This window comes from Nicotiana sylvestris, chromosome 1 (genome assembly GCF_000393655.2).
Source record: "Nicotiana sylvestris chromosome 1, ASM39365v2, whole genome shotgun sequence".
NCBI classification, from domain to species: domain Eukaryota; kingdom Viridiplantae; phylum Streptophyta; class Magnoliopsida; order Solanales; family Solanaceae; genus Nicotiana; species Nicotiana sylvestris.
The window spans coordinates 141995748-142008447 of record NC_091057.1 but is presented as its reverse complement, the minus strand read 5'-3'; the positions used below and the strand labels follow the sequence as shown (position 1 = coordinate 142008447).

General features: G+C 37.1%; 1 protein-coding gene across 1 annotated transcript; it reads right to left on the bottom strand.

The window, feature by feature from the left end:
• Window positions 1-10259: 10259 nt before the first annotated feature.
• Window positions 10260-11292, bottom strand: LOC138875450 (serine/threonine-protein phosphatase 7 long form homolog). Its single transcript, XM_070154279.1, has 3 exons — window positions 10981-11292; window positions 10628-10813; window positions 10260-10550 (listed from the first exon to the last, which is right to left on the bottom strand). Exons 1-3 carry the CDS (start codon window positions 11290-11292, stop codon window positions 10260-10262), a joined length of 789 nt encoding a protein of 262 aa, XP_070010380.1.
• Window positions 11293-12700: the final 1408 nt, after the last annotated feature.

The following is a 12700-nucleotide window of genomic DNA, read 5'->3' as shown; positions in this document are numbered from 1 at the left end:
TTCGTGCTTTTAACATAGTATAGATATAGATATAGATAGATAGATATTAGCTATTCAATAAAATGTATAAGATATACTCCTAATTAATATGGAATAATTCCTTTTCAGGAATCCGGTGAAGTCTCTTTCAGTGAAGGACTCCTGTTACCTACTTAAGTAGTACTATAAATTCACCAACAAACGTAAGATACCAAACTATGTTACGTCTAAGGTAGAGTCCGAAACTGAAATAATGGGTTTTTGGACATAAAATACGTTTATACAGTTAAAAAAGTTATATTTTTAACTAAAACGCATTATAATACTGTGTTTTACTTCAATTTGGGCCCACCAAATAAGTGTTCTGCAGGACTGACATAAATAATTTGTTTTTAGTGTAAAACGTATTATAATACTACGTTTTAGTAAAACGTAGTATTATACTGCATTTTACACTAATTTTTGGGCCTATCAATAAATGTTCTGCGGATAACTGACATAACAATAATTCAAATACATAAAACGTGGTACTATACTGCATTCTACATAAAAATATTCTGCACCCCAAACTAGGACTTGCCTTATTTAAAGACATTAGAATTTTATGAAAATCCATTCAAAACTTTCCTTCAAACTTCCGTTCATACTTCTCTTCTTCTTATCAAGAATTTTTTTATAATGTCTGAAGAGCTAAAAATAAGGGTTATTATATTGGGGGTGAGGCTGTAATGGAGAATAACTCTGTGAGGTATAGTTCACCTTCACAGTGTCATGTTAAATTGCCGCTTACAATGGAGTACGATAAATTGGTATCGTTGTTACATAAAAAAATGAGTGTGAAGAAACATTCGGTGAACCTTAAAGTAACCGGTAGATTTCCGTATTCTGTGACTCCGCAAGAGTTTGCTTATTATTCTGAGTTTAACATCGAAGATGATGAAACTCTTAGAGATTTTTTGCGGATTCTAGATGAATACAGGGAATTTATTGTAATAAAATTATTGGAAATGTACGTAGTTCTGGCGTGTTGGACCACGGTACTCCATTCGGGAGTCATCACCAACAAGAAAATGTCCATCATGGAACGTCAACACAGTACGACTTGTAAGTAAAGTGATATAGCTATATGTAAATTATTTATCTAGTTGAGTAGCTTATCATTTTGTTCTTTTTGTGCAGTGAAAACAAGCAACTAGATATTTTTGACCTCACGTAGTTGCCCATAGACGACATACTGACTCGTGATTTGGCAGATGCGCAGAGTTAGGAAGATGATAGTGATTATGACAACAATGCCGATGAGTTTGGAGATGACACACCCTTCCCTGATGAGGGTGATGCGAGGAGGAAGTGGATGCCGAACCTGAGCTGATGAGGGAGCATGCTCCTCCACCTCCCGTTAGACCAAGAGTGTACGAGTCTCACGTGTCGTTTCATGAGCGGAATATTCCCTACCTTGATAATTTGCCAAGTATGCTAGACGTGGATGCCCTCACAAGGGATGATGTTGAATTTCAGTCAGCAATGTGGGATGAGCCTAGACCAGCGGTGCTGGCAAAGGGCATGTATTTCCCCGATAAAGCTCACCTAATCAAGGCTGTAAAAATCTACAGCATAAGAGAGTGCCGTGAGATGACGGTAAATGAGTCAACTACAGAGGTATACAAGGTTGTATGCCGTATAGATTTTATGGGTTGTCACTGGATGTTGCGTGCCAGCAAGAAGAAATCAGAGTTGTGAAAAGTGGGTAAATTTATTAGCACCCACAGATGTGAAATGGACACATTCAATGAGAATCACTTCAACTTGGATGTAGACTTGATTTCTCTTGTCTTGATTCCACATTGGAAGTGTCCATTAGGTTCAAGATTAAAGAGTGTATTACAACCATCCACCAGGAGTATGGTTGTACTATAATCAAAAGAAAGGCATATCTCGGTCGCAAACGTGCCTTTGAACTTATTTATGACGACTGGGATAAGTCTTTTTCATCTCTGCCCAGGTACATGGCCGCATTGCAACACTTTAACCCCGGGACTATTGTTGAATGGATGCGTGAGCGGAGTCCGGACAGACCCGAATATATTTTCAACTATGTGTTCTGGTCATTTAAACCAGCAATTGATGGTTTTGTGCATTATCGTCCTGCAATTTCCATAGACGGTACTCATGTCTAGGGAAAATATGATATTAAGCTTTTGATTGCAGTTGCAGTAAATGCCAACGGACAAATATTTCCACTAGCTTTTGCCATTTGTGCCAACGAAAGCGAAGAGATGTGGATGCTTTTTTTGAACCACTTGAAGCAGCACGTTGTCAAACAGCGTTCAGGTATTTGTCTAATATCTAATCGACATGGTGGTATTTTAAGTTCTGTACGGCATTTGCCTGAATTGCAGGAACCTTATGCATACCACCGTTACTGTGTGAGGCACCTGAAGTCCAATTTTCAGAAGAAATATCACGACAAGGCCTTGTATGATTTAATGTGGATGACTGCAACTGAACACCAACAGTGCAATTCATGAGGCACATGGAAGCAATCCGGCAGTTAGATCCACGAGCCTATACTTGGCTGATGGGACATGAGCTTCACACACTACTACAAAATAGACTTTTAGTGGCAGTTAATTAGCGGCAATAGAATAATGGCCACTAAATAAATTTATAAACGAAAACATTAGTGGCAAATAAGAATTAGCCGATATTATGTACCTTTTTAGTGGCAATAAAATGGAATAGCCACAATAAAAAGCACTCCAGTATTATTTTTATCCTTCCCTCCAAATTTTTAGACTAAAATAACATATTCCCTCCCGTTCCTTCCGCCTAAGCTGGTGAAATTTAGGAAAATATTTCAGAAATATACAAATCTCTCATCCCCTGTAATTCTCATCGTTGCTGCCCTACCGCCGAACTTCTGTCTCATGGCAGCGCCACCATCCCAGGTACTATATTTCATAAAATACCTTTTTATTACTTCTCCATCTCTTCTCTGTCTCTTCTTTGCTCACAAATATCTTTGTAGAGTTTGGATGGGAGATAGGTATAAAATTATTTTACTTTGGTTGTGGTGAGAATGTGTAGTGGTTCTGGATGTTTTTACACCATTTGGCAAAACTTAAATTGAAATCAAAATTATACAATCTAAGGATAAACATCAGTTTGAAGAATTTGGCAAAATTTATCCTTTCCCTGCCCCATTTTCTGCTACGGTACCGGAAGTGATTAGGAACAGACTTTTGTTCCTTCTATTTTTGCAAATAATTTATTGTCAAAGATGTTAATCATATTGCTTACCGGGATTAGTAGTTTGTGCTTTCATTAAGTCTTCATCCCTGTAGGTTTTGATTGGAGTTTACACAATAATGAAAAGGGTATCTTTTACGATTCAGAACATTGAATAAAATATATTTTTGGCTTTCGATTTGGCCACATTCTATAAAATCTGCGTATCAGCCACCTTGCTTATCCATATTTATATTGGTAGATTATCTAATATTTTAGTGAATTCTCTATGCTTTCTTTTACTTCTATTTTGTTTATGTAGCCATTAGATTGAGAAATGCTAAGGTGTTCTTATAATTAAATATTTAAATTTTGTTGTTGGGTGCGACAATATCTACTATGTTTTGTTGATGTGTCTTTCTTTGTGTAAGTAATATGACTTTCATATGTTATTGCGGCTAAATAAGTATTTCATTTTGGAGAAGAAACAATGCGAACCAGAGGCGGCAAGTGAGTGGTTATTGAAGAACAATGTGATGATGAAGGTGTGCTACCTTATATTGAACAACTTATGGATGGTCAAAACTACTCTCAGGCCCAAACACATGATGGTCAATCTAATGATTTTAATAATTCGACTGACACCGAGATTCAACAGAATGATGATTCATGTAACACTCTTTTTATTCCTGTTAGTTTTAAATGTACCTAAAGATGCTAGGCTCGATATCACTAATTTGTTTGTTCCTTCATAACATTTTACTAAACGGTATTTGGAAGATGCCTCTAGGGAAGACAATTGATGTGCAAATCAATAGTCATAACTAATTCATTGGGAAAGAGGGTCGAAAGCTAGCTAGCTTTTTAGGGATTGTCGCTAGAACTCCATAACTAACTCCATTACATGTAGATGATTGGAGAAATTTTGTCAAAGATGAAAAAGAACAAATTGGTGGAATTTGTGAGTATATGGAGCTATTATTCTTATTCTTCTGATGTGAATCTAATAATATGTGATTTCTTTTATACATGATATTTTTTTGTAAACGTTCGCTTATATTTTTGTAGAAGTTGTCTATCCCAATGCGCGGAGAAAAGCATAACACGAAGTCACTAGGAAAAAAATGGAAAGATTACAAGTGCGATTTAAAAGTGAGTATATGTCTAAGTATAAGACGAAAGGTGCTCTACTGAAAAATAGACCAAGTCGTATACCTGGGGATCAGTGGACCGGTATTGTCTCATATTGGCTCTCTGATAAAGCTAAGGTTTCCGCTTAATAAGTCCGAAAAACACACTTAGTTGCTTTTGATTTTTTCTTGGTTAGTTTTTATGTATAAATTATAAGATATTAATTTATGTTGCAATGATAGAGGCGAACACAAGCAAATAGAAATAATAGGGCCAAGAAAAATAAGCCTCACACTGAAGGATCCAAAAGTATTGTCACCTTGATGGCTGAGAAGGTATCCATGTGAAAAATAAAATATAATATTTTAAAAACTTTTTGTCATGAATGTGTGACATTGATTTTGTCATGTTAGACTAAAAACAGGATAGAGCCTACACGGGCATAAATTTTCATTTTAACTCCTAAACAATGTAAGAATGGTCAACCACTTGATGAGGAGTTTGCAAAGACAATTGTAAGATTTCTTTCCCATCTCTTATTTTTGAATTTCATCTATTTTAATTAAATCTAGGTTCAACAACATTATTTGCATCTTCAGTTCCTCAAAAATACCTCTTCCAAATCAAGAAGTATTTTCTTTTAGCAATTTTATATTATTTCTAAATTGATTTTACTTTCTTTGACAACTCTCTCTAATCAGGACATGATAAACGAAAGATTGAGAAATAATAGTGAGAGACTAAATGACCATCCTCCTCAGAGTGTTGCTTTGGAAGGAGATGTATATTCTCAAGTCTTGAAAAATGAAAAAAGTGGATATGTTCGAGGTTTGGGACTTGGTCCAACTCCTTCTATACTATAGGGTAGTAAATCTTCATAGGAAATATTGATCTAGAGGATTCTTCTAATGAGGTAAAAGGTTAGAACAAAAGGTAATAGAGTTAACGGAGCTAAATGGAAAACAAAATGAAGAAATGAATTCGATGAAACATGAATTATCATGGATGAGAAAAGTCATGTGCAAAATTGCTTCTAATGAGTTATATATGTCTCAGAATATCAATGGAATCTCAATTGGACAGGTAACTCAAATTCAAAAGTTTAAGACATTTGTTATGAAATATTAGTCTTATTAGATTAATTTTATCTAACGTGCTAATAATAATCAAGTCCGCGATACCAACAGTGGTCATGAATGAGTACCACAAGCAACTGAATCATAGTATATGTGAAAATACTCCATCTTCTTATGGTATTGCTCTTATACTTGAATATGTCAACATGGTACTCCTCTTTTGAATTATGATCAATATGTTGCGAATTGTGTTTTGCACCAGTTTGAATTTATTTTGAGTCGCTAATGAATAGCGAACATTTTATTCTTAAGTCAAATTTTTGTAAATCCAACTAATATCTCAGTAACTTAGTTTGTCATAAATTAAAGACTTGGTCCAATATTTTTATCCCTTCATACAAGGAACAACTTGGTGTGGTTCTGATAATTTGAGTCTTTTATTGCTTCTCATTCACCTTATATTTCAATAAAAAAGATCGTATTGGTATTGTAGGTTTATTTTTGGGCATTGTTGTGGTTAGAGGTGGTACTAGTTATTCGAAGAGAATTCTTTCTCCCATGACTCTTTTGTTTTTGCACTGGAAGAATGTTCCTGATTCACTCTAAGTCAATAGGTTGTGTTCTTTTATGAAGGTATGTATGATATGGTCTATTTAGGGTATATTTGAAGTCCATCAAAAAAGTTCTTGAGCTGCTTTTAGTTTAGTTATCTATAGTTGTGCTGCCGATTATTTTTTTGTTGAGCATTTTGTGGTTACTAGCTTGTAGTTTGTCTCTGGGTACTTTCTTTTGGAGAGATGGATAGTACTTATTTTGTTGCAACTCATGTTGACTTCCTACATTGTCTTTTCAATTGTATTGGTTGAAGGTGAAGAAGAGCAACAGTCAAATACAGACTATTAATGAGGTATGATAAGGTTACATATATCTATATGCGTATATTATTGGATTGTATGTATTAGAAATGGACGATAGTTATTTAATTATTGAAAATTTCGGTGCCTATTTGTGTCTTTGGTCTATTATGTTCTTATTTCAATTACTTAGATTCTAACTGATTTCCTCTTTCGGGTAACACAATACAAATTTCTGAAGCTTAGGTAACATGTAATGCAATAAATATCCTTACTTCTAATTGGTGGTTGGATTGTATTTGATAAGCTCAGGGGAGGGTGATGTAGAAAACCCGGGTCGGTGGGATGTAACTTTAATGTAGACTTAAATTATACTCAAAAAAGGAGAGAAAAGACTTTTATTAGTGTGTAATAGGAATTCCAAGTTGCTACAAGGTGTTGAAAAATTCTACAATAACTTTGTAAAAGTCTTCTATCTGAATTGGTTGAGATGTTCAATCTTAAGATTCTAGCAACACCTATGAATATTAGTATTTTTTCTCATAAAAGTTGTGAGCAGAAGAATAGGAGAAATTGATATAGGCGATATACCAGCTAATTGGAATTGAGGTCTAGGCTTGCTGTTACATTTCCATATTATCTCATATTGGCTTAGAAACTTTTCAATCTTACCACGGATTTGTACGTTAGAAGCAAATCTGGAAAACATTTAGTACTACAAATCTTAAGCTATTATTCATTTGGGTACGTGCATCCTTGGAAGGTTGCATCTGCTATTGAGAAATATCAATTTGGTTCATTCTTGTTGCATTTGCTTTTAACCTCAGCAAAATCTTTATCTTGACCCTTATGACCATTCAGGTACTAGAATGTACTCCTTAATGTTATATTATTATATCTGAATGAGTACTGATAGCTTGGTTAGTCATATTGTGTTATGCAGTCGTTCCACCAACTGTTAATGAAGATAATATAACATAGCCTCTCAGTCTGCACGTGTTAAATTTAGAATTGGGAATTGACCGTACTAACTTAAATGAAATAATGTGGTTAAGAAAATAGCTTAGTTGATTAAGATGGACTACTTTCACAATATATTTTAGATGTAGACTCACGATTTTTCTGTTTCACATTCAATTTTTTCTTCTAAGTTCACTTATTTTATTATTTCAGATTATGCCGATAAAGTTTGAAAATTTAGCAGGAGAAGGATTTCAATAGGATGAAGAATTGCATAAACAGTTTAAGGGCTATGCATGTATATTTTATTATTGTTGGTATTCGACAGGATTAATTATAATGACATTAATTGTTTAGTTTAAACAATATAATGATTTTTAATTTTTTTCACTGGTACATTCATACTATGAAATATTCTTTCTTTTATTTTTCTTGATATTAAAAAAATTATTATTTTTTATGAATTAATAGTAACATCTTTGTTAGCATTTGTTATTTGGAAGATAATTTTAACAACAACAAATAAAGGTTGTAAAAAGGACTAGGCGAAGCATTACAATTGTTGTTAAAATTTTAATATTTTTTACGACAATAAATTTTACCCTTCATTTGCCGTTGAAAGGGTTACTTTTTAGCGACTAACTAATTGAATTTACCGGCAATAGAAAAAGACGCTAAAGGTGCAAATTAGGTTATTTTTGGGACGAAATTAGTGGCCATTATAATAGCCGCTAAACAATTGCCATTAAAGCTATGACTTTTAGCGGCAATTAAAATAGATTTCATGGAAATATAATGGACGCTAAAGGTGAAAAATAACCTATCTTCAGAATGTATTTAGTGGCCAATATAATGGCCGTTAAACAATTGTCGGAGAAACCTACGACTTTTAGCGGCAATTGAGACTGCCTTTACCAGCATTTTTTTAAATGGATGCTAAAAGCTTTAGCGACCCCATGTACAATGACTAAAACTTATTAGCCGGTAAATGTTTTAGCGGCAATATTTATTGCCGCTAAAGGCAATTATAAATGCCGCTAAAGCCCCTTTTTGTAGTAGTGACATGTGGACATTGCATGCTGATGGCGGCAAACGATGGGGAACCCTGACTACAAATGTGTCGGAGTCATTCAACGGCTTGTTGAAGTCTGCCCGTGGATTGACTGTCACTGCCATGGTCCGCATGACATTCAAACAGATTGCGGAGAGGTTTGTTAAAAGGCATGGAGCTGCATCGGCATTGATGGACAGGGGTGTTCAATTTATGCCAATACCGATGAGAAGACTTGAAAGGTACATGAGGCGAGCACATTGACATTCATTTTTACAGTACGATCATGACCGGGGTATTTTTGAAGTTAAGACCGCTATCCGCGGATTCCGGGGGAATAATCTATAGACGGTGAATAAATCCAGTAGGTTGTGTTCATGTGGAAAATGGACCATCTACCACATGCCGTGCGCATATGCCTCGAAGTGCTTTCAACAAGTTGGTTTATGGGCAACCAACTATATTGATAGGCAGTACAGTGTTGCTGCATACGTAGACACATATAGTGGACAGTTGCAACCATTGGGTGCTGAGTATTATTGGCCGCCAAAACCTTTTAAAATGGTGTGTAACAAGGACTATTTGCGCAAGCTGCAAGTGCAAAAGAGAACTATACTGAACTAAATGGATGTTGGTGACACCGTTTATGCGCGTAAATGTGGCATATGCTCGCAAATAGGACACGATCGTCGTAAATGTTCTTCAGGCGGTGTGCGTGGCGGTGGTAATCCAACTCCTGGTGCAACTTCGTCAAATGTACCCAACTATCAAGGATACACCTAGTCTTTTTTTTCGTATTGTTTTTTGTAATACGTGTCTGTACTTGTGTATATTGCAATATCTATCAAATAAAATTATGTTCCACAATCTTGTTACATCTTTTTTTTAACATGACCTTTTTAAGCTTAGCATATGAAAATGTATATTAGTAATGTACGTGTTAAGTCAAAATTATTTTCTCACCATGATCTAGTCGGCCTCCTAAGTATAAGCATATGTGGTGTCCTCATCATCGCATATAGTGGCCTTCGTGATGGGCTGGGACGAAGCCTTAGTAAGAAAATTAAAAATTAATTTATGGCAAATCATTAAGGAAAAGAAAACAAATTGAAATTTTAAAGTAATACATATATACTTGTACCTGTGGTTGATCTGCATCAACCGCCGGGGATGAGGCATAACTCAACCCGTGCCCGCCATCCATGTCTCGGGTTTGCCGATCCTCAACTGCGGTAGATGGGCCTGAAAAGAACTGGTCTACATCTCCGTCGAATGTATCCGTGATCGACAATGGATATGACGGGAAGACCTGCGATGCTGGCAGATCCAGCTGAAGGCTGTACGACAGCATGCTGCTGGAAGGCTCGTCTAGCTGAGGGAAATAACCCGACTGATCATCTCCAAGATCCTCATCAGGTGCCTCAATAGGTGGGTCGACAGGTGCCTCAACTCCCCCTTGCTGGGGACCACCTCCTCGTCGTCCCCTCGCGACCCCGTGAGGCACCCCTGCCTCGTGGGACAACCCTGCCTTGTGGGGCAGCCCTGCCTCATGGGGCAACCCTGCCTCGTAGGGCAGCCCTGACTCGTGCCCGACCCCTGCCTCGTGGGATAGGCCTACCCCGATGGTGATCCGCTGGCGCCACATACTCAGCCTCGTGATCCAACCTCACGCCCTCTCTGGCTCGCTGCAGGGTCCGGAGAGCCAGCTCTTCCACCCGCCGGCCAAACTCAAAAACAACAGCATTGTCGGCATGCTGCTGCATCTCCTGTCCCAACTGGTAGAACATGTGATGCCCAATATCATGCACAATATTTAAAATATTAATTAAATAACGCTATATCACAATTATAAGACTTATCCCACAAAAACATACTAGTGGCTCGTGCCTTCCGGCGTATGGTCTGAACCGACCGCCAGGTACATGAATGGGGTTCCCGATCATCAGTCGGGTATGACGGCGGTACCATGCCGTATAGAGCTCAATAGCCGCCTCCTGGATCTGTGAAGGTGGTGGCGGAATCAAGTCCTCTCACTGGTAATTTGTCGTCCACCCTTGAACGATCATCCCGCTGATAATGTGTAGCCACCCATGCAGGCTCCCTCGGCATAGTCTCGGGACGGTCAAACTGGCGAAGTACACGCTCTGTGGCATGATGCTCCATAACATCGAGGCATATCATCGGGATGGAAGTGCTCCAAAGCAGTCGGTCGACCGAGCAATAATCGAGCAGATCAGCTAGCAACTCGTCGTTGTATGGCGTCCAGATGAACTATCAAATAATAACATAAAAGTGAGTATGCGCAATACAAGTGAATTTATAATAAGTAAGTTTAGGTACATATTTACCTGTCCGGCCTCCAGCATATCCAACACATCCCTGACAAGGGGGATATTATGATAAGCATCACTGCATTGGTAGTTCCCACGTCGGAGAACCCACCTCCTAGCTAGAGGGAGAAACGGAGGTGCTACACCCGGCTCTAATGGTGGTAAAGGTGGCTGCAGCGGCAGGATCCGCTCCCAGGCCCAAACCTAAGATAAAAGGTTGACGTAAAATTTAAGAGTCATTTTGACTATATATAATTCGAAGTAATGAATAGAGTATTCGAATATGTTGTCACCTATAGAAGGGGCAGAAAACTACATATGTCCACCTGGGTGCCCATGCTAGCCCGACACATACTCTTATACATGTATACGAGAGCAACATCACCCCAACTGTACTGGGGTAACTCATCTAGCTGCTGCAGATGATGCAGAAAGCGCAGACTCACTATATTTCCCGAAGTGCTGGGGAACAAGACACCCCTAAAAAGAAGGAACAACGCCAACCTCGTGTACCAGTGAATATAGAGATCCTCTATCTCGCCGGTAATGTCGGGGTGCAATACCTCCATATGTTGTCTGATAGCTGTCACAGAAATGCGACTGCCCCCTTTAACTACAGCCTCACCCTGTGGTCTGAAACCAGTATATTGTCCCAGCAAATCCAAATACTGGGGACGCGTCATAGCTCTCATTTACTGGGGCAGTGCAATGGCCAGTCCATCAATACGCAACTCATATAAAACCTGAACATCCTGAAGCGTGATGGTTGCCTCTCTAGTGGGCAGGTAAAAAGTGTGCATCTCCGGTCGCCACCGCTCTATCAACGCCGTGATGAGAGACCAGTTGATCTGCAGCCGCCCAATCTGAAAAATTCTAAAGAAGCCCGTAGCACGCAGGCGATGGACTACGCGGGGATGGAAATCTCTATGCCTCAAAAAGTTCCACAAGTCATCCGGTCTCCTGGCGTGGAGAGTCTGATCCAATAGATGTCCCTCCCATATGTAGGCGGACCTATGGTCACCCTGTAACACTAATAACTGATCCGCAGCTGGTCTAGGATGCACATGCGGCAAGTCCCTGTCGTCTACTGTAATTTAAACAATATTAATTGTGTGTTTGTGTTATAATAATTAATAATTAATTATTTAATTGAATATAGTAATTATCTATGGGTTCCAGGCTCGATATTTTAGGCCCAGTAGCACCAAACTATCCTTAATTATTATGTGTGTCAATTTCAAAATTTTTAGAATTTTGTTAGTTTAATAAATTAAATAATTAATTTTTAATTGGACAGAGTATATAACTACGGGTGCCAGGCTCGATATTTGAGTCCCAGTAGCACCAAGCTATTCTTAATTATTATGTGTGTCAATTTTAAAATTTTTAGAATTTTGTTAATTTAATAAATTAAATAAATTAAATAATTAATTATTTAATTGGACAGAGTAATTATCTATGAGTTACAGGCTCGATATTTGAGGCCCAGTAGCACCAAGCTATCCTGTATTCTTTTGTGTGTCAATATTTTTAGAATTTTGTTAGTTTTATAAATTGAATAGTTAATTTTTAATTGGACAGGATATACAACTATGAGTTCCACGCTCGATATTTAATTTGACAACATATATTAGTTTGTTAGTTCTGTAAGTTTATTTTATAAATTAAATAATTAATTTTGTAAAGTGTAATTGGATAGAGTTTTGTAGTTAGTACATACTTAAACTACAGAGACTCTACGCTAAAAGGCTCTATATTTTACTATTCTAAAAGGCTCTATATTTTACTACGCTATAAGGCTCTATATTTTACTACGCTAAAAGACTCTATATTTTACTACGCTAAAATGCCACTATTCTTTAAGCAAATAAATAATCTAAACTAAATAAAAACAACAAACATATGAACATAACATTCACGAAATTACATATAAAACAGTAAAAGATATTTGTAAACAATTTCATTAACAATAAAAATTATTTCTCAACTTTTAACTATTTTTTTAAAACACTAATAATTTAATCCGAGTAAAGATAACATACAAATTTAATAGCAAACATAACACAAATCAACGTGGAAACACATTCAAGA